Source organism: Rhinoraja longicauda, chromosome 26, assembly GCF_053455715.1.
Source record: "Rhinoraja longicauda isolate Sanriku21f chromosome 26, sRhiLon1.1, whole genome shotgun sequence".
Taxonomy (NCBI): Eukaryota; Metazoa; Chordata; class Chondrichthyes; order Rajiformes; family Arhynchobatidae; genus Rhinoraja; species Rhinoraja longicauda.
In genome coordinates this window covers 31,655,334-31,683,240 of record NC_135978.1, presented here as the reverse complement: position 1 = coordinate 31,683,240, position 27,907 = coordinate 31,655,334, and the positions used below count along the sequence as shown (strand labels likewise).

The following is a 27,907-nucleotide window of genomic DNA, read 5'->3' as shown; positions in this document are numbered from 1 at the left end:
TCATCAGTCTTACAGTTGATGTTGCCATGAAGCCCCGATATCCAACTTCTGCCGGGCAGATCTTTGCTCTCCAGCCCCGCTGTTCTGCCTCCGCTGCAAGCTCTGTAGATCGCAGTTTCTTTGTTTCGATGGCTTCCTGCACAGCATCCTCCCAAGGGACTGTGAGCTCCACAAAATACACCTTGCACTGAGAGTTCGACCAGAGGACAAGATCAGGCCTTAAGTTGGTGATGGCTATCTCTGATGGAACCGTAAGCCGTTGGTCCACGTCCACCAGCATCTGCCAGTCCCGGGCTGCCTCCAGCTGTCCAAACCTGGTCCTTGGTGGAATTTTCCGTTGCCTTTGTTCCCCCTCCCGAACAAAGGCAATTGGCATAACTGGGTTGGTTGTTCTGGGCTGCAAGACATTGTTGGTTGTTCTCCAGCATTGGGGAAAAGCTCTTGGAAATTCATTTCTGGGGAGGTTTTTCTGTGGCATCTGTTATAAGAGTACAGATGTAATCTGGATATGTCCCTGGAGACACGGGACTACGGTTGCTGGAATCTTGGACAAAAAAAAACAAACTCTCAGTGAGTTAGGCGGCAAGAGTTCAACCAGCAGCTTTTGATTGATCTCTTGATTGAAAGATACTGTAGACACCGGCCCACTGAGTCCACACCGACCATTGATCGATAACCCGTTTACACTAGTTCTATGTTATCCCACTTTCACATCTGCTCCCTACGCACACGGGGCAATTTACCAAGGCCAATTAACCTGTCAAACGCTGGTCTTTGGAATGCGGGAGGAAACCGGAGCACAAGCACAAAATGAACGCGGTCACGGAGAATGTGCCACCCCCACACAGATGGTGCCCGAGTTCAAGATCAACCTAGCATTGGCAGATCTCTAGCACTGAACAGCAGCTCGCCCAGCTGCGCCACTCTGCTGACATTTTTAGCTCAAAATTCTAGCGCCTGCAGTTTCTGCGGAGTCCATTTCACCGCTCCACTGGAATATTCCCCAAAAGTATGCCCACTTTGAAGACGTTTTCCTTCAATGCTGTCCAGCCCGCCGAGTTCCTCCGTTAGTTTGTTTTTTGGACATGAAAATTAATGAACTTGGGTATTTTAGTGTTAGTGATACCGAGTGGAAACAGGTCCTTTTTGCCCTCCATGTCCATGCCGACCAAAGATGACCCTATACCCTTGGGACAATTTACCAGAAGCCAATTAACCTTCAAACCTATATGTCCTTGGAATGTGGGAGGTAATCAGAGCACCGGGAGAAAACCCACGCGATCACAGGGAGAATGTACAAACTCCGTACAAATAGCACTCATAGTCAGGATGAAACCCAGGTCTCTGGTGCTGTCAGGCGCAACTCTACCGCTGCCCCTATCTGTGTCTGTCTAGGAAAAGCTTAGTAATACTACATTGATATCTAAAGTACAGCCACCTGAAGACAGTACAGTTCTGGAAAATACTCTTTAAATGATGCCGTTTCAAGGAAAAATGGGAAAATCAGAAGGAACAGGCTCTAATAAAATTTGATGCAGGCAAATGATTCCTGTTTGCTGTTGATCCAAAGCTGCTTTATTTGTTTGTGGCTTTTGTTCAATGAAATCTCAGCAAATGTAATTGTCCCATGTTTCTTTATAATGTAGAAGTGGGGTAAACAGCCCAAACATCTAAAGTACAGCCCAAACTGTACATGGCAATTAGTTCTGATCCTGTATTTATCTCCTTGATTCGGTGCTTTAGGTATTTTATTGTTGGGTGCTTTCTTTAACCTTTGAATCTGGGTCTGCCTTTATTTGAAAGTGCTCCATGGGATCCTAGACTGGCAAAAATGTCTGTATATCTGGGCACAGCAGTGGAGTTGCTGCCTTACAGCACCAGAGACCCGGGTTCCATCCTGACTACGGGTGCTGCTTGTACGGAGTTTGTACATTCTCCCTGTGACCGCTTAGGTTTTTTCCGGATGCTCAGGTTTCCTCCCACACTCCAAAGACTGCAGGTTTATAGGTTAATTGGCTTCTGCAAAATTTTCCCTAGTGTGTAGGATAGAACGAATGTACAGGTGATCGCTGGTCAGCACTGACTCAGTGCGCTGAAGGGTCTGTTTCCGTACTGTATCTGTCGTGTCGCAAAAATTAGCTACAGGGAGAGGTTGGACAGACTTGGATTGTTTTCCTTGGAATGCCAGAGGTTGAGGGGAGACCTGATAGAAGTCTATAAAATTATGAGAGGATAGCTAGGATAGACAGTCAAAACCTTTTTCCCCCAGGATGTAAATATCAAATACTAGAGGGCACAGCTTTAAGATGAGAGGGGCAAAGTTTAAAGGAGATGTGCTGGGTAAGTTTTTTTTAACATGGAGGGTGATGGGTGCCTGGGTGGTGGTGAGGGCAGATACAACAGTGCCGTTTAAGCGACCTTTGGATAAGCGCGTGGATATGCAGGGAATGGAGGGTACGAATTACGTGCGGGCAGATAAGTGATGGTCTTGGTATCATGTTTGGCACAGACATTATGGGCTGAAGGGCCTGTTCCTGTGCTGTACTGTTCTATGTTCATCCAATTTTACAGTTCCACAATATATAACAACTTGGGCCTTAATAACTCCTAAAGAATAATGGCATATTGTTATACTTAGTTGAGAAATACATTTAGTTCATATTGTATGCAGGACCTGTAATACAGAACATCATTTAGTCTCCTTCACTTGCCAATTCATAGTTTAGTTTAGAGATTCAGCGTGGAAACCGGCCCTTTGGTTCACCGAGTCCACACCGACTGTTGATCACCCATTCACACTAGGAGGGGAGGGAAGAGTTAGAAGTTACTTAAAATTAGAGAATTCAACGTTCATATTGCTGGGCTGTAAGCTGCCCAAGCGAAGTATGAGGTGCTGTTCGTTCAATTTGCGTGTGGCCTCACTCTGGCAATGGAGGAGGCCCAGGACAGAAAGGTCAGTGTGCGAATGGGAAGGGGAGTTGAAAAGGCTGGCAACTGGGAGATGGTGTAGGCCTCGGCGGATCGAGTGCAAGTGTTCAGCGAAATGGTCTGAGTCTACGTTTGGTCTCGTCGATGTACAGGAACACCAGATACAGTAGATGAGGTCAGAGGAGGTGCATGTGAACCTTTGTCTCACCTGAAAGGATTGTTGGCATCCAATGTTAGGATGAAGAATTCTATATTCCACATGAACCCTTCTACGAGGATGTTGCCAGGACATGCGGGCCTGAGGCCAAGGGAGAGGTTGGGTAGGCTAGGAATCTATTCCTTGGAGTGCAGGAGGCTGACGGGGCGATCTTATAGAGGTTTATAAAATCATGAGGGGAATAGTTAGGGTGAATACACAGAGTCTTTTACCCAGGGTAGGAGAATCGACAACCATCAGTTTAAAGTGAGAGGGGAAAGTTTTAATAGGAATCCAATTGGCAACCTTTTCCCGACTTGAAACATTACCAATCCATGTCCTCCAGAGATGCTGCCTGACCCGCTGAGTTACTCCAGCACTTTGTGTCTACTTCTGTAAACCAACATCTGCAGTCCCTTGTATCTACATTGAACTGCCCATTTCAGTCAACAAGATCACACTTCAGCTTCCTGTTATCCACCTGCAGAAAGTGTTAAAGTCTTTGATTTAAGGGAAGCAAAACTGTGGAGATAAGGCATGTGCATAACCATGGATCACAGTGCTAGCCGTTGGACTTGAGAGATACAGCGTAGAAACAAACCCTTCGGCCCACCGAGTCCAGCACCAACCTGCGATCATTCCATACACTAACACTATCCAACATACTAGGGACAATTTTACAACTTACCGGTTTGTACCAGCATCTGCAGTTATTTTCTTATACTATTTAACCTACACACCTGTAGGTGTTTGAAGTATGGGAGGAAACCGGAACACCCGGAGAAAAAACACACAGTCACGGGGAGAACGTACAAACTCCGCACAGACAGCACCCCTAGCCAGGATTGAACCCGGGTCTCCGGTGCGGTAAGGCAGCAACTGCCACTGTGCCCCGCTAAACAACATCATGTCCAGTCTGCAAGTGGCAAAGTGTACAACCGGTCATTAGAAAGTGTGGTCTGTTGCTGAGCTAACCACCAAACTTCACAATTCTACTGGAACCAGGCTCATTACTTTTGTAATTGTTAATCTGCTCGTGCTGCTGTCAATACCCTGCAATCAATGGCAACTAAAAGCTGAAGCACCGGTTTCAATGAATCTTACGTGCTGCTTTACAAATTTAATCTGCTCACTATATATTGATGCTCATCGTCCGATTTAGACTGTAAAGTGTTAACTACTTTGGGTACACTTCTGATGCTGACAACAAGGCTTTAAAAGTGATCTGGGAGTGAGAGCATTGTCCTGGTACTTGAATTTGTCGTATACTAATGGTTATATTTTTTTCCATTAACCTTTTAATATGCGGTTTTCTACCTGGTAACTATTGTATTGCATGAAAAGACTTTTCTATAAGTTAAGGATTGCTGTGTTTTGTGATTGCCACATTTTATATCGTGTGCATCTCCTAAAATACTGTCCAGTCGATCTTTAAACTCTAGCTCTAAATTTCCATTTTCAATCCACTAACCCAAGTTAGAGACATTAGAAACAAAGACTTGACACTTATTATTATATTATTTTTGTTAGTGCTATGACGAGCGTTAATAGTTTCGATTGCCTGAGTTTGCTTTTTTAATTTAGATTTTCCTCCCATGGATACCACTTTCCCCCTCGCTTCCCCCTTCAGGGGTGGACTTCACTACAGCTACTGTCAATGCCACTCCACTATTGGCCAGCAGGAAGCGCCATTGAAATGGGGCGAGTTGGATTCTGCCTGCTTTCCTGCCGCCTCACCCCATCTGACATGGAATGCCTTGGTACTGCGTGGCGCTTCATCTAGCAGCCCAGTTGAGAACTGACAAAACTTACCAAGCTGAGGCAAGTGAGTTGGGGAGAGCGCCAGGCAGTCTTGGGATTCGAACCTGCGAGCTGAGCTTGCAGGGCTGTTGGGGTTGCCTGTGATCTTGTCATGAAGGGGAGGGGAGTGGACTCGTAGAGAGCTTCAGGGGGTCATAGCTGGCAGGGCTCCTGCTTGAGAATGGGGCACATTTCAGTGGTATGTAATAATTTGGCAGAAATGTCGGTTTTCCCTCAGATTGTAGCCGGGTGGCTCCCTGCCACGAATTCCTAAAAGTTAATTTCATTTGATTAATCAGATGACGATCTCTTAGCCACTATTAATTGTAGTTTAATGATAGGTACAAATCTTATTCTTCAGTTTCAATTTATACCCAACTATTAAAATAAATTTCCTCAGCTCTCCAATCTCCTCTTAAGTTTGCAGATGATGCAGTTAATGCATGGGTGATTGGACCATGGTACACAGCTTAATTTAATCACCATTTCTAAGTCATTTATGATATACTTTTTTATATTCCTATTATAAATTGTTATGGTACATGCCCATCTGGTACAACAGCGATGATGGTGTTTTATAAATGTAGACAAAAGGCATTTGTCATGGGAAGAGGTCCATAAGTGTATGCATGTGTTAATGTTCAACGTATCACAAATAGGTGTTGTACGCTTTATTGACTGTTCCTCATGTGGACATCATTGGAACCATAAAAGCTGTGTACTTTTGCCTTCAGGTGGACCTCTGTAAGCCAAAAAGATGCAAAGTCAGATTTTTACGTTTGCGGGTGCACTGAGAATGTGTTACGCCTTTTTATGAACAGCGGCATAGGAGAACCGCCAGTGAATCTGAAAATAAACTCCGCCATTCGCCTGCCATTGTAGCTCCTTTGAAGTTGACAGCCATTTTGTTTTCTAAAACTATTGGGCCTTTCATGCCTTTGCTGGGTTTCTTTCCAGAGATTCAGAATAATTTCAGTATGGAGAATAGATGAGATTATCCCATGATTAATAACAGCATGGTTGGCAGAGGCAATTCTTTCTACTTCCCCGACCAGTTCCACAGGTCGCAATGATCCATCCATACCCAACAATCTGCCTATCAGGGAACCTCCCTGGCTGACGTCATCTGTTGCCGGCCTTGATTTGTCCTGGTTTATTCTTGCTTCCAGTCCCGTTCTCTCCGTTGAACCCCCCCCCCCCCCCCCCTCCACAGTCAGTCTCAAGAAGGGTCCCGACCTGAAATGTCACCTATCCATGTTCTCCAGAGATACTGCCTGACCCGCTGAGTTACTCCAGCACTTTGTGTCTATCTCTGTAAGTAACCCATGTCCGTTGCTCGACCAGGATTTTTGAAGGCAGTCCATGTATCCAATGTGGTATCATTTTGAATTCTCAGTTTTTGAGCTCCTTTTCCATTGCCCTTCAGTTTGATTCTGAGTTACCTAAGTGGATGAGATCCAGAGCCTTTTGCGTTGACTTCACAATATAACTGCCTGGGAAAAGGATAACTTGTCTCCATAAGTATTCCTAATGCCATACTGGGAAGCAATCTAGGCTTTACTTAACATCTCTCCGAGTCCACATCTCATTCCTTGCACTTCATGACTCTCCAATACACCACAGAAAACAAAATGCTGCTTCAAAGACCTTTGCTCAAAGGGCATTGCACCTGAATACACACAAACCTTGGCCTACAAGATCTCCCGGTTGCCAAACATTTAATCTCCCATTCCCACACTGACCTTCCTGTCCTGGACCTCCTCCACTCTCAGAGTAAGGCCACACGCAAATTGGAGGAACAGCACTTCATATTTCGCTTGGGCAGCTCACAACCCAGCGGTATGGTATTGATTTCTCTAATTTCAAGTAACCCTTGCATTCTCTCTCCGCCCCTACCCCACCCTAGTGGTCCTGCCAGTTTCACTGTTCGTATCCCCTCGTTGTCACCTCTTCCACAGTCAACAATGGACTGTTGTGGGCTCCACCTTTCCTGGGTCATCGGTGATTTGTTCTAAACCTTTTCATACGTCTAGTCTCCATCCCCCCTGATTCTCAGTCTGAAGAAGGGTCTCGACCCGAAATGTCACCTATTCCTTTTCTCCAGTGATGCTACCTCACCTGCTGAGTTATTCCAGCATTTTGTGTCTATCTTCCCTGCTTTATAAAACAAATATTGTTCTAACTCCTATGTATTATAGTTTGTCATATAGTCATACAGCATGGAAACTAGCCCTATCTGACCAACGTGTTTCATCTTGCCCCTATACTTGCCTCCACTGACCAACGTGTTTCATCTACATTAGTCCCACCTGCCTGTGTTTGTCCCGTAGCTAAACCTATCCTATCCATGTACCTGTCCAAATGTTTCTTAAACATTGTGATAGTACCAGTTTTGTCTATTTTGACAAATAAAATGTCCAGTTTCCTTTTAAAAAATATAACATAGTTCATGCTTCAGTCGTGTTTTAAAAGGAAATAAAAATACAGTTTTTCTCTACCCAAGCCAACTATTTTATAGCTTGTAAATAGTAAAATACTTTGATTATTAATGTTCCAAAGTCCCCTCCTGAAACCATGGGGAAAAAATAATATTTTCCTCCATTCTAAACTGCTTGACATCAAATTGGTTTTAGTACAGCTCCATCCAAGACCACAGAAAATTGCAGAGAGTTGTGGACATAGCTGGGAACATAACACAACCCAACCTCCTTCCATTGACTCCATCTACACTTCACGCTGCCTCGGCAAGATCACCAGCATAATCCAGGGCCAGTTACTCCCTCTTCTCTTCTCTCCAATCAGCCAAGAGGTACAGTAGTTTGAAAAAGCACACCTCCAGATTCAGGAACAGTTTTTTTCCCCAGCTGTTATTAGATAACATAACCATTCTCTCACCAACTAGGAAGGAGTCCTGATCTCCCATCTAACTCATTGGAGACCTTCAAACCTTTTTTAATAGGACTTTACTGGACTTCATCTTGCACTAAACGTTATTCCCTTTGTCTTGTATCTTCACCGTGGACAGCTTAATTGTAATCATGTACGGTCTTTTCGCTGACTGGATAGCACGCAACAAAAAAGCTTTTCACTGTACCTCGGTACATGTGATAATAATAAACTAAACTAAAGCAGCAGTGGAAATATTAAGGAATTTTGTTACCAGAAACCAAACTTTAGAGACTTTACTTTACTTTAGTTTAGGTTAAAACTTTACTATAGAGATACAGCGTGGAAACAGACGCTTCAGTCCACTGAGTCCACGCCGACCAGCAATTACCCTGTGCACTAACACCATCCGACACACTAGGAACAATTTACAATTTTTACAGAATCCAATTAACCTACAAGTTTTAAAGTTTGTTTTCCTTCATTTATTTACCGTGGAGCAGGAAGACTACGTCTTTAAATAGAGGAGACATTTTTGTAGTGTTAAATGTAATTTTCTCACGCGTGTTTGTTTGTTAACGGACTCCATTTTGTCTCTGACTTTCCTCCCTCACCATCTTTTATTTTTCCAGACACTGCTGAGGTTTGCCATACTCCAGCGCCAGCTCCAAGCCCGGTGAACATAACAGACAGACCCGTGGACAGTGTGCCCTTCCTGTCCCAGGTCCTGCCATCCTCCCCACCCTGGTGAAAAGTCCTGAAGGCAGCTGCCTTGCGATCAACGGCCAATTAGAAACTTGTCAACCAGCAGGTCTGCAGATTTCCCCCCTAAAAACCCGGGATCTTCAGCTCATTCTGTCAAGAAGAAGAGAAAGTCTTGCGGGTTTTTTCTCCCATGAGAGGAAAGAATCGGTTTGTGGTTTCACTGACTGTGTAAAATTGTGGTCTAATACCCAGACTCCAGATTTAATGACTAGTTAAAAGTAGGTTATCCATCTGTCTGTATCATTCCCGTACCTCCATCTGGGAATAGGTTAGAGCTTTAGTGCTGCGGAAATGATCGCCAGTCTAAATATCTGCCAAATTCACAGGGCAATTCCACTGAGTCCGAACAGGAACGTGACATTGGTCACAAATTAGTGGATGGCCGCAAAGTACATTCGGATATGCTTAGCTGTTCAGTATCACCACTGATAAATGTTGCATCTAATTTTACGAGTGAATTTGGTCACGCGGAGAACGATAGACATCAGGAGGGAAGAACAAACATATTCCTAGATGGACTGCCTGGAATGTGCAGGTGTTTAAAATGTTATATAGTACCTGCACTTATCTTAGAACTGTATTCTCATCAATTGTCATTTACTATATAAATAAGCGAGTGTGAAGTTGCAACCCTGTTTTTAAAAAATGCTCTGAAGACACATTGGTGTAACGTTTTGCACTGGTGTAGAAGTTCCCCTTTATTAATGAGGGCCTTGAAAATGGGCATCGAGTACAAGAAGGCACTGGTTTAATGTTTCTTCTGTGGCTACAGTTTTTGGTTTTACCGTTCATTCTTTAAAAACAAAATGACATCCACCCATGATGGTCAGAGTCGGAGGGGAGGGTACAGCACGGCAGAAGACCCGTGGAGTCCGCATTAGTGGTATGCAAGGGTGATCCAGCTGGTCTCTCCCCACAGCCCAGCATATATCTTCCATTCTAATCTTTTCCCATTTTTGCAGTGCGCAGTACAATGGAATCTGTCTTCTCCGTCCCTCTCTAGCAGCACACTCAGGTTCTGGGGCCTCGCAGTGTTTCAACGAAAAAAAGTTGTTCTATTTTCCTTTTCTTGTTTCTTTTGCAGTCGTCTTCTCCAATTCTTCACCTTATCACCGGTCGGAACAGTCTCCCTCTGTTTGCCGCTTAGCTCCTTTGTCGTTTTAACCAAGTCTTTTGTCAGGTCTCCTCATAATCTTGGTTTCTCCACTCTATCCAGGGAGTGAAATCCCTCATCTCTGGGATCATTCTCACAAATTTCTTCTGAAGTCTCCCCAAGACCTTTGCTTCACTGAAGTCTGATACCCAAGGAGGCGCACGGCACTCCAGTTGTGGCAGGACAATATTTTATCAAAGTTCACCTTGTTCCCCTGCTCTCTGCTTTTGTCTGTAAAGGTCAGGATTCGGTACATTTTTGTGATTGCCTTCACATCTCTGCCATAATCTCTGCACAAATGGCACGTATCGTTACAATCTGCACTCTAGATTATATTCTCAAATGTAAAATGTGGCTATTTTATCTCCATAAATAGTGTCACAGAGTCATGCAGCATGGAAACAGGCCCTTTGGCCTAACTCATCCATGCCGACCAAGATTCCCCATCTGCACATCCCGACTGCCTGATCCCCAGATCCCCCTAAAGCTTTCCTATCTATGTACCTGTTCAATTGTCTTTTAAATGAGTGAAAATATTCCCCCTCAGGTTTCTATTAAATCTTTCCACTCTCAGCTTAAACCTAAGCTATCTATGTACCTTTCCAAGTGTCTTTTAAATGATGTTATAGTACCTGCTTCAACTACCTCCTCTGGCAGCTTTTGCGATTTACCCACCAACCTCAGGTTCCTATTAAATTTTTCCCCCTCACCTTAAACCTATGTCATGTGTCTCTTGATTCCCCAACTCTGGGTAAAAGACCCTGTGCATTCACCCCATCTATTCCCCTCCTGATTCTCCCCACCTGAGGCTAAACAGTTTGGTCTGTCAGTTCCGGGTTTATCTATGTAACCGCATTACATCTTCCAGTCCTCAAGCATTAGGTGAGAGGGGGAAAGATCAAAGGAGAAACTGGAACTATTTTTCTGGTTGAATTTGGGTCTGAAAACTCCAGCCTTCTGGAGTGAGTAGATTGAGTCCAGCCTGTTCAGTGTGTTTTATGCAGATCTTGCAAACAAACGACAGTTATACTAATGTGCAGGAATGAACTGCAGATGCTGGTTAACACCGAAGATAGACCGAAGATAAAAAAAGCTGGAGTAACTCAGCAGGTCAGGCAGCATCTCTGGAGAAAAGGTATGGGTGAGGTTTTGGGTCGAAACCCTTCTTCAGAAGAAGACCCGTATGAAGGAGAGTTTCGACCCGAAAAGTTTATTCCTTTTTTCCAGAGATGCTGCCTGACCCGCTGAGTTACTCCAGCTTTTTGTGTCCATCTTTGGCAGTTATACTGTTAATCTCCGACAGCATTAACACACTGGCAATGGTCTTGAGGGAGTATTGCCCTTCAATCCAAGTCCTAAACTGAAAAAGCCTGAAAAAATGGTTCATGGTCTCATCTTTGTTTCTCCTGAAATCATTAATTATTTCAAGTCAAGTGAAAGTTTTAGTGATGGGATTCTCTAAACCTGAGTCTGCATGTTGTTCCCATCATCTATTTCATCAAACCTTATAGAATTCTTTTGAAACAAACCTTTAATGTGAGATGATCCATCCTTCTGTGTTCATTGCCCATAGAATGCAGATTGCACGTTCTCCCCGTGACTACGTGAGTTTTCCCGGGCGCTCCGGTTTCTTCTCACTCTCCAAAGACGTACAGATCTGTAGGTTAATTGGCTTTGGTAAAGATTGTAAATTGTCCCTAGTGTGCAGGATCCTGCTAGTGTACTGGATCGTCGCGGACTCGGTGGGCCCTGTTGTATCTTCAAACTAAGCATCTGTCGCTTTAAGCATGGCCACCTTTCATTATGTTGGGTTGCTGTGGAGGTCACGATAATAGTTGCAGGAGACTCCATAAGCGCCTGTGAATAGGAAAAGTGGTAAATAAAGTATTTTTGGCAGCCCAATGCATTATTGACCTGAGTAAGGCAAAAAATTAAAGGATCTCTCTTTTGCAAAGGCAGAGTTCCCACTCCTAATCTGATTGTTACCTGGCCGTTTCTGAATGTGATGCCCCTTGTGTTAGAATAGCCAGCTGATCCCCATAGTTGAGGTCCTGTGTGAAAGATGGCCGATTGGATGAGGCACAAAATAGATGCCGTTACCTGCAGTACTACGGTAGCTGGTGTCTTCAAGAGCAGGAAGAAAATAGGAAAAATGTTCATTGAATTGTGCACTTTAATTTTTGAGTTGCTCAATTTTGTTTTCCATAATCAATTGAAAAGATCATTGACTGTCTTGTGTGGTGCGCCAACCAGTGCAAGAAAAGTGGAGACACAAGAAACTGACCATCAATAAATTGATGGTATCGCAAAATGCTGGAGTAACTCAGCGGATCAGGCAGCATCTTGGAGAGGTGACGTTTCGGGTCGAGACCCTTCTTCAGACTGATGTCAGGGGGGGGCGGGACAAAGAAAGGATATAGGTGGAGATAGGAAAACAATGGGAGAACTGGGAAGGGGGAGGGGAAGAGAAGAACAGAGGAACTATCTAAAGTTAGAGAAGTCAATGTTCATACCGCTGGGCTGTAAGCTGCCCAAGCGAAATATGAGGTGCTGTTCCTCCAATTTCCGATGGGCCTCACTATGACACTGGAGGACGCCCATGACAGAAAGGTCAAACTGGGAGTGGGAGGGGGAGTTGAAGTGCTCAGCCACCGTGAGATATGGTTGGTTAAGGCGGACTGAGCGAAGGTGTTGAGCAAAACGATTGCCGTGCCTTGGTTTGGTCCCGCCGATTTAGAGAAGTTGACATCTGGAACAGCGGATACAATAGATGAGGTTGGAGGAGGTGCAGGTGAACCTCTGTCTCACCTGGAAAGACTGGGTCCTTGGATGTTATAAATTGATCATGCTCCTCCTCCCTCTCCTCGCTTTTCCCTCAAGCTTGCTTGCCCCACTTCCTCCACTAAAAGTCAGTTAACTAGTTCCACAGCTCACAACGGTGTACCCCTCTTGGGATCACGCCGTCCCCAGCCGGCCAACAATTGGCGTATCGGGGAACCTCTCGTCTGAGGTCATTTGTTGCCGGTCCTCTCTTGCTTCCAGTCCCCACCCCCACTCTCCCCACCCACACTCAGCGTGGAGAAGGGTCGCCATCCATTTCTCCAGAGATGCGGCCTAACCCGCTGAATTACTCGAACATTTATGTCTATATTCGATGGGCTGAATGGCCTAATTCTGCTCCTATATCTTGTGAGCGTGGTATGTCTCAAACTCTTGTGCTCAGCAGTTGCCAACTAGTTAGAGTTTGGGGGATTTCCTTGGTTGGTCTTGTAAAGATAGGAACGCTATCTGCAGCAGCTTAAGACCAATGCTGTGTGCTAGGCGAGATACTTTGTTCAGGCTTTAGAAGTTCAAATGCTACTCGCGACAATCATTGCAATGATCGCGGGTTTGCTCAAGATTAAATCACTAAACTAACAAAAAAAATAATTGTTAAAAAAAATAATATGCCGTTCTGTTCTGTTCTGATCTGTTCTGATCAGTGTGACTAATTCCTTGCTAATGTCATAGAGTCATACAGCACGGAAACAGGCCCATCAGCTCAACTTGTCCATCTATGCAAGTCCCACCTGCCCGCGTTTGGCTCATAATCCGTCTGCTAAACCGTTCCTATCCACTTACCTGGCCAAATGTCTTTTAAATGGTGTTATAGTACCTGCCTCAAATACTTCCTCTGGCAGCTCGTTCCATACACCCACCACCCTCTGTTTAATGTGTTGATTCCTTATAACCTTTGGGGCAATTAAGGATGGTTTATAAATGGCAACGTTGAGAAAGATAACGTTTGAGAGAATTGACTTGGATTTTGTTTCTGTGATTCAAATCAACTCATAAAATAACATCAGAGTGGGGCCACACGCAAATTGGAGAAACTACACCTGGTATTTTGCTTGGGTAGCTTACAGCCCAGTGGTATGGATATTGAGATCTCTAATTTTAAGTAAGTTGATCAGGATTCCAGCATCTGCACTTCCTTGTGCCTGCATTGAAAGTTTTCTTTTTTGGACGGTGAGCTTTTTATAAAGGAACTAAATTAGAGAGCAAACTGTGAAACCCTTTTTTTTTATAAAGAAGAGGGTAGAAGTTTGGAATTACCTTGCCCTAAAGCATCAGACTGCAGGAGCAAATGAAGCCTTCACAACTGAGAACGTGGAAGATTTTGTTTAGGTAAGAGTAAGCAGGGATGCAGAGTTAAAATACATATAAGCCAAGATCTAATTGGATGTTAAGAGCCGGTACAAAAGAGTAAATGACAGGCTATTGAACCTTTGTAGATATCCAAAAAAATATTTCAGAGCAAGGTGGCGCAGCGGTAGAGTTGCTGCCTCATATCGCCAGAGACCCGGGTTCGATCCTGACTACGGGTGCTGTCTTTACGGAGTTTGTACGTTCTCCCCGTGACCTGCGTGAGTTTTCTCTGGGATCTCCCGTTTCCTCTCACACTCCATAGTGCAGGTTTGTAGGTTAATTGGGCTGGTGAAAATTGTAAATTGCCCCTCGTGTGTGTAGGATAGTGTTGGTGTGCAGGGATCGCTGGTCGGCACGGACTCGGTGGGCCGAAGGGCCTGTTTCCAAGATGTATCTCTGAACTAAACTAAAACTAAAGTCGCAGTGTCGGCTGAATGTCAATAATTGTTGGGGGGGAAAAGGCGAGATCAAGACTAGAAATGCATGTTACTGAACCAGGTGGTGTAGAATAGTCAAGAGTCTTTTAACAATGCCATTGATCAACATCTGCTGAAGTGAGCTTACACTATTGTACCTATATACAAAGATTGACATAACCTTTACATTAAGGTCTGATTTTTTTTAAACAATGGGAGTTTTTAAGGGGCGGCACAGTGGCACAGCGGTAGAGTTGCTGCCTTGCAGCGCTGGAGACCCGGGTTTGTTCTTGACTATGGATGCTGGCGGTACACAGTTTGTACATTTTCCCCGTGACCATGTAGGTTTTGTCCGGGTGCTCTGGCTTTCTCCCACACTCCAAAGATGTACAGGTTTGTAGGTTAATTGGATTTGGTTAAAATGGTAAAACATTGTCCCGTTTGTAGGATGTTAGTGTACGGGGTGATTGCTGGTTGGTGAAGACCCGGTCGGCTGAAGGGCCTGTTTCCGTGCTGTACTTCTAAGGTCTAAAGTTTAAATGAGTTCATAAGACATGGAGCAGAATTAGGCCATTCAGCCTATCTAGTCTACTCTGCCAATCTATCTATCCAAATAAAACGTCTTTGTACTGACTTTCTTACTTACCGAACTGTCAAGAGTCCCTATATTCAATGTTACTGTCATACTGTGAATCTGTCCACTATTTAAGGCTTCCTCCTTGAGTTAAAAATGTGATCTGAAGCATAATTACTTGTTTGCAACAGTAAACATTTCCTGAGAGTATGTAATGCCATTTTGTGGAAGCAATCAACTTGGGAAAACAAAAGAAAGGGTCAGGGAATTTCATAAGTTACAGGAGCAGAATTAGGCCATGCAGCCCATCAAGTCTACTCCGCCATTCAATCATGGCTGATCTATCTCTCCCTCTCAACCCCAATCTCCTTCCTTCTCCCCATAAACCCAGACACCCTTACTAATCAAAATTCCATCAATCTCTACTTTAAAAATATCCATTGATTTGGCCTCCGCACCCGTTTGTGGCAATGAATTCCACAGATTCACCAGCCTCTGACTAAAGAAATTCCTCCTCATCTCCTTTAAATATGTAGGAAAGAACTGCAGATGCTGGTTTAAATCGAAGGTAGACACAAAATGCTGGAGTAACTCAGCGGGACAGGCAGCATCTCTGGAGAGAAAGAATGGGTGACGTTTCGGGTCGAGACCCTTCTTCAGACTGACCTGTCCCGCTGAATTACTCCAGCATTTTGTGTCTACCTTCCTTTAATGGTACATCCTTTTATTCTGAGGCTATGGTCTCTAGTCCTAGAATTCCCTCTCGTTTGTAATCTGCATTTTTAATTAGTCTATTTTTGAATGGAATAATGCTTATAACGATGATTACCTTCATGGTTGAGTAGGTTATATTGAGGAGGTAATTTGTCGCATTATGACCTGAACTACAGTTGAGTCCTAACCCAGGGCTGGATGTCTTTGCTCACAATGTTTCTGATGACTGCAAGGCACTAGGTTCCTTCAGCAGTATTGTCTGTCGCCTAGTGCACGCATTCAGACTTTGATTTGAAAGACCCCTGTACATTCCTCCTAAAAATAAAACTACCCTCCTTTTTTCTTCACATGAACCTGGAGTGCTGCAAGGCATTATGGAAAATAGATTGTTTATCGTGTTCATAAGTTGTAGGAGCAGAATCAGGCCATTTGGCCCATCAAGTCTACTCTGCCAATCAATCATGACTGATCTATCTTTCCCCTTCAACCCCATTCTCCTGCCTTCTCCCCAAAACCCTTGACAGTGTTACTTATCAAGAACCTATCAATCTGCGCCTTAAAAGTATCCATTGACTTGGCCTCCACAGCTGTCTGTGGCAATGAGTTCCACAGATTCACCACCCTCTGACTAAAGAAAATCCCCTTCGTCTCCTTTCTAAAGGTACGTCCTTATATTCTGGGATGATGCCCTCTGGTCCTAGACTCTCCCACTAGTGAAAACATCCTCTCCACATCCACTCTATCCAGGCCTTTCACTATTCAGTAAGTTTCAATGAGGTCCCGTCTTACCTGTCTAACTTCTATATTGCTGCCAGGAATGTGATCACAAGAGAACAACTCTGTTTTCCAATCATTTTGCAAAAAGGATTCTTGGATTGAGGTACATTAGATACTGGTGTCTAGCATCAGATGTTGTCACTTGTATCTTTAATACAAATTCAGTTTATTTACTCATTTTTACCGTGCGAGATTTTGTGCTTGCCTCTTTACCACGCCTCCCTTTTGTGCCGCCATCTAGTTTGCTGATAAATGGTAGATTATCAAAATCCATTCTCTTTGCTCCTTGAGATGTCCTCTCGTTAGGGTCATGAGTAATGCAGGACTTAGTTCAACCAGAAATTGCACCAAAGTAGAATAATATCCACCATTATGCATAAGAAATAGGCGGCACAATGGCACAGCTGGTAGAGCTGCTGCCTTGCAGTGATGGATCCTGATCTCGGCTACTGTCTGTGTGGAGTTTGCACGTTCTCCCTGTGACCACATGGGTTTCCTGTGGGTACTCCGGTTTCCTCCCACATCCCAAAGACGTGCGGGTTTGTAGGTTAATTGGCCCTCTGTAAATTGCCCCCAGTGTGCAGGGAGTGGATGGGAGAGTGGGATGACATGGAAGTAGTGTCGGTATGGACTCGGTGGGCCGAAGGGCCTGTTTCCATGCTGTATATTTCAATCAATCAATGAATCATGTTGATAAGTTCAATTTTTAGCTGTTGTGGGGGAATTTTCTTTTTGTGCTTTTTCAAATCTCCACTGAATTTTGCTTACTAGTTCTTGATACTTACCTCCCATGAAGTAATATTGAGTACAATCGTCCTTTTTTTATGCATTGGCAAACCGTTCCCTTCCCACCGTACAAAATCTTGGACACTAAAGACTAATTTGAAAGACACTGCAGTCCATAACATTTACCACTGGTTGGCAGCAGATGATGTTAAAATCAACTTAGGAAAATTTGCTACGTCTCAAAATAAGACTAATTTACACAGAGAGTGCTCCACCTGAGTGTAACAAGGGCAGTTTTAAACTTGCACTGTATATATATGATTTTATTTTGTCTACTATTTTTTTTGCAGTGATCATAACGTCATAAGTGATAGGAGCATAATTAGGCCCTTCAGCCCATCAAGTCTTCTCTGCCATTCAATCATGGCTGATCTAACATTCCCTCCTAACCCCAAGGGCTACACAGGGACATGAGCATCACAGCACAGACCTTTCATGGGAACTAAAATGGTTCCTAAACTCACAGTGAGCAACTACAATTAAAAAAATAATATCCAGAATTAATTTTCATGAGGGTTAATTTTTATATGGAGTTATCCTCGCTGGTCAGATCAGTCCTCTCTCTGTCAGTCGCTTCCAGCGGCGGCGACTCTCTCGCTGGGTTTGTGGTTTGTTTGGGGGGGGGGGGGAATGAGTGTGGGGAGCGAGTGTGGTTTGGTGAGTGGTGTTCTCATGGGGCACCTTCCCCACGGTATCTGGAGTGAGCTCTCTGTGATAGTCACTACAGCGCTGACCAGACGAACACCTTCACTCATGGGTTTCTCTCGACCCTTCTTCAGTCAGCGCTGACGGTTTTTTAACATGTATTTTTTAAACAATTATCATGTTTTGAACATACTAGGTTTCCTCTTTGCTGTCAAGCCTCACCGTGTGGAGTGCAAACACCGACTGCCGTACTCTTGTCTGCCTGTATTAAATTCTTAAACTACCTTTTGTGTCTCCTGCTCTTGCCTAGTATTTGCATATAGTACAAAACTGTCATGATAAAAAATGATTTTCAGTTATATTCTTGTGTTCCAATAATTTTTTTTTTTTTGCTTTTATATCTTGTGCTGTATATTCAGTGTAACTTAGCAGGAAGAAAATGTTACCTGACCATAGATTTGTAGATAACCTGTTCAGTATGTATTAATGAAACTTTGAATAAATTTTTTTGTTACTAGACGTGACCTTTTTTTCTATTTAAGGGACTCAACTCCCCTAGGTTTTCAAGTTGGGAGATCGGCCCCTGGCATGGGGAGCTCTCAAAGTAAACCAACCTCCTTTCCATTGACTCCATCTACACTTCACGCTGCCTCGGCAAGGCCACCAGCACAATCAAGGACCAGTCTCACCCCTCTTCTCCCCTCTCCCATCAGGCAAGAGGTGTGGAAGTTTGAAAACGCACACCTCCAGATTCAGGGACAGTTTCTTCCCAGCTGTTATCAGGCAACTGAACCGTCCTATCACCAACTAGAGAGCGGTTCTGAGCTACTATCTACTTCACTGGAAACCTTCGAAGGAGCTTTAATCGGACTTTACTGGACTTTATCTTGCACTAAACGTTATCCCCTTTATCCTGTATCTAGATTGTGCACAGCTTGATTGTAATCATGTATCGTCTTTTCACTGACTGAATAGCGAGCAACAAAAAGCTTTTCACTGTATTGTGAGCAGTTTTGGGACCCATATTTGATGTGCTGGCGTTGGAAAGGGTCCAGAGGAGGTTTACAAGAATGATCCCGGGGAAGATTGAGTTAACGCATGATGAGCGTTTGTTGGCACTCGGCCTGTGTTTAGGAGGGGGGACCTCATTGAAACTTAACGAAAGTGAAAGGTCTGGATAGAGTGGATGTGGGGAGGTTGTTTCCACTAGTGGGAGAGTCTAGGACCAGAGGGCACAGCCACAGAATTTGTTAGGAAGGAGATAAGGAGGAATTTCTTTAGTCAAGAGGGAGGTGAATCTCTAATTAATTGCCACAGATGGCTGTGGAGGCCGTCATTGGGTATTTTTAAAGCTAAGATTGACAGATTCTTGATTAGTAAAGATATCAAGGGTTATGAGGAGAAGGCAGGAGAATGGGGTTAAGAGGAAAAGATAGATCATGATTAAATGGCTGAGGAGTCTCGATCCACCGAATGGCCTAATTCTGCTCCTATGGCTAATGAACTACCTCGTTAAACGAGATACTAAACAATAGATGAAAGGAAGAGTGTTGACGAAATAGATTGGTGTTTAAAATTGGTTTAATTTTATTATTGTGACATGCTTTGGCCACAGTGAAGCTACGGCGAAGAAAGCACACCAACCCCTCTACTTCCTGAGAAGGCTAAGGAAGTTTGGCATGTCCTCGACAACCCTCACCAACTTCTACAGATGCACCATGGAAAGCATTTTATCGGGATGCATCACAGCCTGGTTTGGGAACAGCTCCATCCAAACCCCCAAGAAATTGCAGAGTTGTGGACACAGCCCAGACCATCACGCAAACCAACCTCCCTTCCATCGACTCCATCTACACCTCACACTGCCTCGGCAAGGCCAGCAGCATAATGAAGGACCAATCTCACCCCGGTCATTCATTCTTCTTCCCTCTCCGATCGGGTGAGGTTTGAAGAAGCATACCTCCAGATTCAGGGATAGTCTCTTCTCAACTGTATAATCAGGCAACTGAATGGTTCTCTCATCAGCTAGAGTGTAGTCCTGACCTCTCATTCACCTCATTGCAGAGCTTTGAACTATTTTTAATTGGTCTTTATCTTGCACAAAATGTTGTATCCTTATCTGTGCACTGAGGACGGCTTGATGTTAATAATTTATAGCCTTTTTCTTTGACTGCAGAGTTCATAAGTGATAGGAGCAGAATTAGGCCATTGGACCAATCAAGTCTACTCCGCCATTCTTTCCCTCTTAACCCCATTCTCCGGCCTTCTCCGAAGTGGCATTGATGGTCGCGGAGAAGCCTGGACTGCGTCACCCTCTCTGCTGAAGGAGGCAAGTGGCAGGTTTGGAAAGGCATCTAGAGGTGCAGGTGGTCACCAAAATAACTACCAACCACACTAAAGAACAATTGATATAGCTATAGTGAAACGCTTAACCAAAGTGAAGCTTTTCACTGAACCTCAGTACACAATAATAAACTAGAGAAAGAACTGGTGTTGTGATCACCTACACAGTGATCCTTCTCTCCTGAGATGCTGCCTGACCTGCTGAGTTACTCCAGCATTTTGTGAATAAATACCTTCGATTTGTACCAGCATCTGCAGTTATTTTCTTATACTACCTACACAGTGAATTATAGACAATAGGTGCAGGAGGAGACCATTCGGCCCTTTGAGCCAGCACCGCCATTCAATGTGATCATGGCTGATCATTCTCAATCAGTACCCCATTCCCGCCTTCTCCCCTTACCCCCTGACTCCGCTATCCTTAAGAGTTCTATCTAGCTCTCCAAGACTAACTCTAATCTGCCTGCACAAATCCATGTCCCTCCATCTATTATCTATTGACATTGCTCATGAATAATTGATGGTGGGCCTTGACTCCATAACGACCATCAATATGCCTTTGGCTTAGTGAAGGAGGCCTTCATCAGAGGAGTTGGTGCTATATAACAAGTCCAAACCAGTGAAGTACGAGATCCCCATATGAATTTTGGTTCAAATAACATTGAGTCATAAAGCATGGAAACATGCCCTTCGGCCCAACTTTCCCATGTCGACCAACATTCCCCATCTATGCTAGTCCCATTTGCCTGAGTTTGGCCCATCTTGCTCTAAACGAATCCTATCCTTGTACCAGTCTAATTGTCTCTTAAATGTTGTGATAGTACCTGCCTCAAGTACCTCCTCCGGCAGCTCGTTCCATACACCCAGCACCCATTGTGTTGTATTATAACCCTCAGGTTCCTATTATATCTGTTCCCCCCTCACCTTAAAAGTTGCACTAATATAACAGACTAGCATCCGCGGCGATCTGCAGTGAGACCGCACCAGGAGTACTTGTGCAGTTTTGGTCTCCAAATTTGAGGAAGGATATTCTTGCTATTGAGGGCGAGCAGCGTAGGTTTACTAGGTTAATTCCCGGAATGGCGGGACTGTCATATGTTGAAAGACTGGAGCGACTAGGCTTGTATACACTGGAATTTAGAAGGATGAGAGGAGATCTTATCGAAACGTTTAAGATTATTAAGGGGTTGGACACGTTAGAGGCAGGAAACATGTTCCCAATGTTGGAGGAGTCCAGAACAAGGGGCCACAGTTTAGAAATAAGGGGTACGCCATTTAGAACTGAGATGAGGAAAAACTTTTTCAGTCAGAGAGTTGTGAATCTGTGGAATTCTCTGCCTCAGAAGGCAGTGGAGGCCAATTCTCTGAATGCATTCAAGAGAGAGCTAGATAGAGCTCTTAAGGATAGCGGAGTCAGGGGGTATGGGGAGAAGGCAGGAACGGGGTACTGATTGAGAATGATCAGCCATGATCAGATTGAATGGCGGTGCTGGCTCGAAGGGCCGAATGGCCTACTCCTGCACCTATTGTCTATTGTTACAGGGATAGGCACATGGATGTGGAGGGACATGGATTTGTGCAGGCAGATGAGTTAGTCTTGGAGTCATTGTGGGCCGAAGGGCTTTAGAGTTTAAAGATACAACGCAGAAACAGGCCCTTCAGCACGTCGAGTCCGTGCCGAACAGCGGTCACCCCATATGCTAACCCACTCACGGAGGACAAGGTCACAATTTTTACAAGTTATCAAAGCCAATTAACCTATAAACCTCTATATCTTTAGAGTGTGAGAGGAAATCCATGTGGTCACATGGAGAACATGCAAACTCCGTACAGTCTCCCGCTGTAAGGCAGCAACTCTACCGCTGTGCCACCGTGCCACACAGTTACTGCTCTCTCTCTTAATTGACTGTAAATGTGACCTTGACTCCAGGTGCCCTGTTGATATTCCATTGGCTATTTATAACTTTATGAACTGACAAAATGTAGCATCTGGCTAGAATTTATTGCTGTTTTTAAAATTCTATTTTCGATTCTTTGCACACTTAAGGCTTTCAGTCTAGAAGATTCCTGTCAAATCTGTTTAGTTTAGTTTGTTGGAGGTACAGAGGCCCTTCAGCCCACCGAGTCCGTACCGACCAGCAATCCCCGCACATTAACACAAGCCTACACACACTAGGGAAAATTTACATGTACCAAGTATACAAACCCAAGCCAAATAACCTACAAACTTTACGTTTTTGGAGTGTGGATGGAAACCGAAGATCTTGGAGAAAACCCAAGCGGTCATGGGGAGAACGTACAAACTCTGTACAGACAGCACCCGTAGTCGGGATTGAACCCGAGTCTCCGGCGCTGCAAGGCAGCAACTCTACCGCTGCGCCACCGTGCCACCCTCTGCATTGACCTTATTCAAAATCAGTGCAAACTTAATGGGCCTAATGGCCTTTATCTGCTAATTTATACGATCGTATGATTCTGATCCTGGAGTGGGAAATGAAATTTCATCCGTTTACAAAAAGCATTTCCATTTTTGTCAGGATTTTTTGATAAATCCAAACTCTCCAGTTTGGTGCCATGTTGGAGATGTAAGTCGGCACGGTGGTGCAGCTGTTAAGTGCTGCCTTACAGTGCCAGAGACCCGAGTTCAACTCTGACTACGGGTGCTGTCTGTACGGAGTTTGTACGTTCTCCCCATGACTTGCGTGGGTTTTCTCCAGGTGCTCCGGTTTACTCCCACACTCCAAAGCCATGCAGGTTTGTAGGCCAATTGGCTTGGTAAAATTGCCCCTCGTGTGTGTTAGTGTGCGGAGATCGTTAGTCAGCGTGGGCCAAAGGGCCTGTTTGTGCGCTGTATCTCTAAACTAAACTAAACTGAACTAAATGTCACTAGCTGCCATTTATTCTCTCAAAAAGGGTCCCGACCCAAAACTTCACCTATCCATGTTCTCCAGAGATGCTGCCTGACCCGTTGAGTTACTCTATATTTTGTGTCTATCTTTAACATATTTTTCTTCCAGTTTGAGTTTACCCACTCACAGATTTGATGATATGATGCTTTTTATTGAGTTAAGAATGTGTTTAATTGTCTTATGTCCCAAAACAGATCAATTAAATTTTTACTTTCAAACCCAATTTTAATGTGTTTTTTACACAGCGGATGGTGAGGGCCTGGAACCTGGTGGTGGTGGTGGTGGTGGTGGTGGTGGTGGTGGGGGTGGTGGTGGTGGTGGTGGTGGTGGTGGTGGTGGTGGTGGTGGTGGTGGGGGGGGTGGTGGTGGTGGTGATGGTGGTGGTGGTGGTGGTGGTGGGGGGGGTGGTGGTGGTGGTGGTGGTGGTGGTGGGGGGGGGGTGATGGTGGTGGGGGTGGTGGTGGTGGTGGGGGTGGGGGTGGTGGTGGTGGTGGTGATGGTGGCGGATACGCTAGTGGCATTGAAGAGACTTTTGGATAGAGACATACAGCACGGAAACAGGCCCTTCGGCCCAACGTGCCCATGCAGACCAAGATGCCCCTACTAAACAATTCCCTCCTGCCCCCCATTTGGCCCATATGTCTCCGTATTATCCATGTACCTGTCCAAATAGGCACATGGATATGGAGGGATATGGATTATGTGCAGGCTGACAAGAGTTGGTCTTGGCATCATGTTCGGCACAGACCTTTAGGCCGAAGGGCCTGTTCCTGTCCTGCCCTGCTCCATATTTTCTGCTCTCCTGGTTAATTCTCTGTTACTAACGTCACCGCTAATTGCCAGTCAAATGATCATTGAAACGAGTCAGTGATTTCCCATCAATGTGTGACTTTTTTAAAATAATTCAAAGCATGCTGTAAGTATGCCACCCTATTTCATTTTCTGGTCCAGTTTGCAGTATTTTAATAGAGTGTCCTGTTTAATGAATATACTGGGTAGTTGGTTTCTAATGGAATGATTCACGTTGGTCTGAGTGTTCCACCAGTTGGAAAGTTAAATTGAATGGATAGGTTTAGGTTTTGGTTTATTACTGTCACGTGAACCGAGGTACAGCTCCATCAGTGATTTCCCGGCACCCTTGGTCCAGAGCCGGGCTGGATTATCCATGTTGCCGGACCCACAGAGGTCACGGCCTCCGAGAGGAGTCCAACGGTACCGGAATGTTCCGCCTAGGCCGCCGAGGGGCGGAGATGCCGGCCCGCAAAGTCGGCCTCGGACGTCGGCTGTGGGAACGGATCTGCCGGCTCGGGCCGGGCCAGAGTTCCAGAGCCCCGGCCGCAGGGGGAAGATTCCACCCGGCGATCGGCCGCGGAAGTCCCGATGAGGTGGAGATTGGTCGCCCGGCCTAGGGGCCACATTGTCAGTGGGTCCTCCGTGTGGGGATTTCAAGCACGCTCTCGTAACTTTGTCCGGATTAAAGAAGGTGCCGGACCAGCAGTTGCCGGGAAATCGGTGGTGGGCGTGGACCAAAGCAGCTGCCCAAGCAGAACACACTGCCGGGGGTGGTGGTGGAGGCAGCTACCATCGTGGCATTTAAGTGACGTTTGGATCGGTGCATGGAATGGCATGAAGTAGAGGGATTATGGGTACAATACGATAGAACTGTATTTATCCCAGGAGGGAAACTGGTCTGTCAACAGTCACAAAACACAAGATACACGAAACATGAAATTAAAATGACGAGTGGAAAGGATTGGGGATGTGCAAAGATTGGGGGGAGGGGAGTCAGTCTACCCCATGACAGAAGGGGGAGGGGTTGTACAGTTTGATAGCCACAGGGAAGAAGGATCTCCTGTGACGTTCTGTGCTGCATCTTGGTGGGACCAGTCTTTTGCTGGCAAGATCACGTGCAGGCAGATAAACGTTTGTCTTGGCATCATGTTGGGCATAGACATAGTGGGCCGAAGGGCCTGTTCCTGTGCTGTACTGTTCTATGTTCCATTTCTGAAGGGCCTTTCACAAGTACCCAAGTGGTTTCAGTCTAGCTTCCAATTTGCAAAGTAGTGGAGATTTGCCCTTCAGCTGAACGAGTTGTCTGCTATCTCACTGCTGCTTTGAAGCTTGCTGTGTGAAGTTTGGCTGCTGCATTTCATGCATTAAGGCAGTACAACTCATGCACGCTGTACTGCAACCAAATGGGGGACTTGCGAAAGGTACAATAGAAGGTATGACAGGTGGCGCAGCGGTAGAGTTGCTGCCTGACAGCGCCAGAGACCCGGGTTCCATCCTGACCACGGGTGCTGTCTGTACGGAGTTTGCTCATTCTCCCCGTGACCGCGTGGGTTTTCTCCAGGTGCTCTGGTTTCCTCCCACACTCCAAAGAACGCACATGTTTGTAGGTTGATTGGCTTCCGTAAAATGTCTCCAGTGTGTGGGATAGAACTAGAGTACGAGTGATCGCTGGTCAGCACAGAGGCTGTGGGCTGAAGGGCCTGCTTCCATGCAGTACCTCTGAACTAAACTAAACTAAAGGTAAGTCTTCAAGTCATTCCTTGGGTAGGGTGCTTTCAGTGGGAACAACATAGAAGGGTCTCGACCCGAAACGTCACCCATTCCTTCTCTCCAGAGATGCTGCCTGTCCCGCTGAGTTACTCCAGCATTTTGTGTCTATCTTCAATACATTTGCAGAACAAAAATATCTCATGCGTTTTGCAATCTAAATAATATTTAGCAGTAGTGCAGTAATTAATGTGGCTTACTTCCAGCTCCAGCGGTCTGAGTACAATCCTGACCTTGTTCTGTCTGTGTGGAGTTTGAACGTTATCTAGTTTAGGTTAGTTTAGTTTATTGTCACGTGTACTGAAGGACAGTGAGAAGCTTTTTGTTGCGTGCTATCCAGTCAGCGGAAAGACTACATGATTGCAATCCAGCCGTCCACAGTGTACAGATACATGATAAAGGGAATAATGTTCAATGCAAGATAAAGTCCAGTAAAGTCCGATTAAAGATAGTCCGAGAGTCTCCAATGAGGTAGATAGTAGCTGAGGACCGCTCTCTAGGTGTTGATAGGATGGTTCAGTTGCCTGATAACAGCTGGGAAGAAACTGTCCCTGAATCTGGAGGTGTGCGTTTTCACACTTCTGTACCTCTTGCCTGATGGGAGAGGGGAGAAGAGGGAGTGGCCGGGGTGAGACTGGTCCTTGATGATGCTGCTGGCCTTGCCGAGGCAGCGTGAGGTGTAGATGGAGTCAACAGAAGGGAGGTTGGGTTGTGTGATGGTCTGGGCTGCGTCCACAACTCTCTGCAGTTTCCTGTGGTCTTGGACGGAGCTGTTCCCAAACCAGGCTGTGATGCATCCTGATAAAATGCTTTCTACGGCGCATCTGTAGAGTAGAGGTTAGTGCTGACTCCAAGTTCCATGACAGACACAAAATGCTGGAGTAACTCAGCGGGTCAGGCAGCTTTTCTGAAGAGAAGGAATGGGTGACGTTTTGGGTAGAGACACTTCTCTTCAGACTGATGAAGGGTCTCAACCCGAAACGCCACCCATTCCTTCTCTCCAGAGATGCTGCCTGTCCCGCTGAGTTACTCCAGCATTTTGTGTCTATTTTTGATTTAAACCAGCATCTGCAGTTCTTTCCTCCATGTTCCATGAGTTTATGGATGGGATGGATCGTGGTATTGAGAGCAGAGCTGTCGTGGCCAAATGGAGTTAGGTCTGGTACTGTGATATATGCAGGTTTAGTTTAGAGATGCAGTGCGGAAACATACCCTTCGGCCCACTGAATCCGCACCGACCAGCGATCCCTTACCCTACACACACAAGGGACAATTTACATTTATACCAAGCCAATTTACCTACAAACCTGCATGTCTTTGGAGTGTGGGAGGAAACCGAAGATCTCTGAGAAAACCCACGCATGTCATGGGGAGAACGTGCAAACTCCGCACAGACAGCTCCCGTGGTCGGGATCGAACTTGGGTTCCGGCGCTGCAAGGCAGCAACTCTACCGCTGCACCACCTTAGGTAGTGCCTAAGTTATAAGTGGTGCCTTAGGTAGTGCCTAAGTTATATTAGGTAGTGCCTAAGTTATATTAGGTAGTGCCTAAGTTATATTAGGTGGTGCCTAAGTTATATTAGGTCGTGCCTAAGTTATATTAGGTCGTGCCTAAGTAACTAAGGTAGTGCTTAAGAATTGCCCTTAGGGAATTCATGTAAGTGAATTGGCTGTGTAAATTACTCTGCACCACAAGTTAATGGAAAGAGACTCATTGGAGAGTTTGTGTGAGAGAATAAATGGCGAGGAATGGGACAAATGGGTGGCACAGTGATGCAGATGGCAATGGTTCCACGGTTCTTTATTGTCATGGATGCACAGCACAGTGAAATTCTTTTGCACAGCCCACAAAGGCACAGTCGTCACATCTTGGCCCCCCGGAGATCCGGGTTCGAATCCGACCTCGGGATGCTGTCTGTGTGGAGTTTGTACGTTCTCCCTGTGACCACGTAGGTTTTCCTCTGGGCTCTCCGGTTTCCTCCCACATCCCAAAGACATGCAGGTTGAAAGGTTAATTGACTGCTGTAAATTGCCCCGAGAGTGGACAAAGGTTTCCCTAGAGTGTCCCTAAAGTTCACTTTTAAATGGTCAGCAAGGAATATAAAAACATTTATAGTACAAAAATACCTCATGGGTTTTGCATGGGTTTCGTCCAGGTGCTCCGGTTTCCTCCCACATCCTAAAGACGTGCTGGTTTGTAGGTGACTTGGCCTCTGTAAATTGCCCCTGGAGTGCAGGGAGTGGATGAGAAAGTGGGATAACATAGAAC

At 45.2% G+C, this 27,907-nt stretch overlaps 1 protein-coding gene across 5 annotated transcripts in view; it reads left to right on the top strand.

Moving 5' to 3' along the window:
- The window catches only part of LOC144606530 (vascular endothelial zinc finger 1-like), a 66,446-nt gene extending 48,660 nt beyond the window's left edge, over nucleotides 1-17,786 (top strand). For 2 of the 5 annotated variants that reach the window (XM_078422774.1, XM_078422771.1), the window contains 2 exons: nucleotides 4,709-4,945; nucleotides 8,443-8,570. In XM_078422774.1, coding sequence (XP_078278900.1) covers nucleotides 4,709-4,926 — 218 coding nt within the window. In that variant the 3' untranslated portion in view covers nucleotides 4,927-4,945; nucleotides 8,443-8,570. Of the gene's footprint in view, nucleotides 1-4,708; nucleotides 4,950-8,442 lie in introns of all 5 variants that reach the window. The other 3 variants (XM_078422775.1, XM_078422773.1, XM_078422772.1) reach the window with 2 other exon arrangements.
- The last annotated feature ends 10,121 nt before the right edge of the window (nucleotides 17,787-27,907 follow it).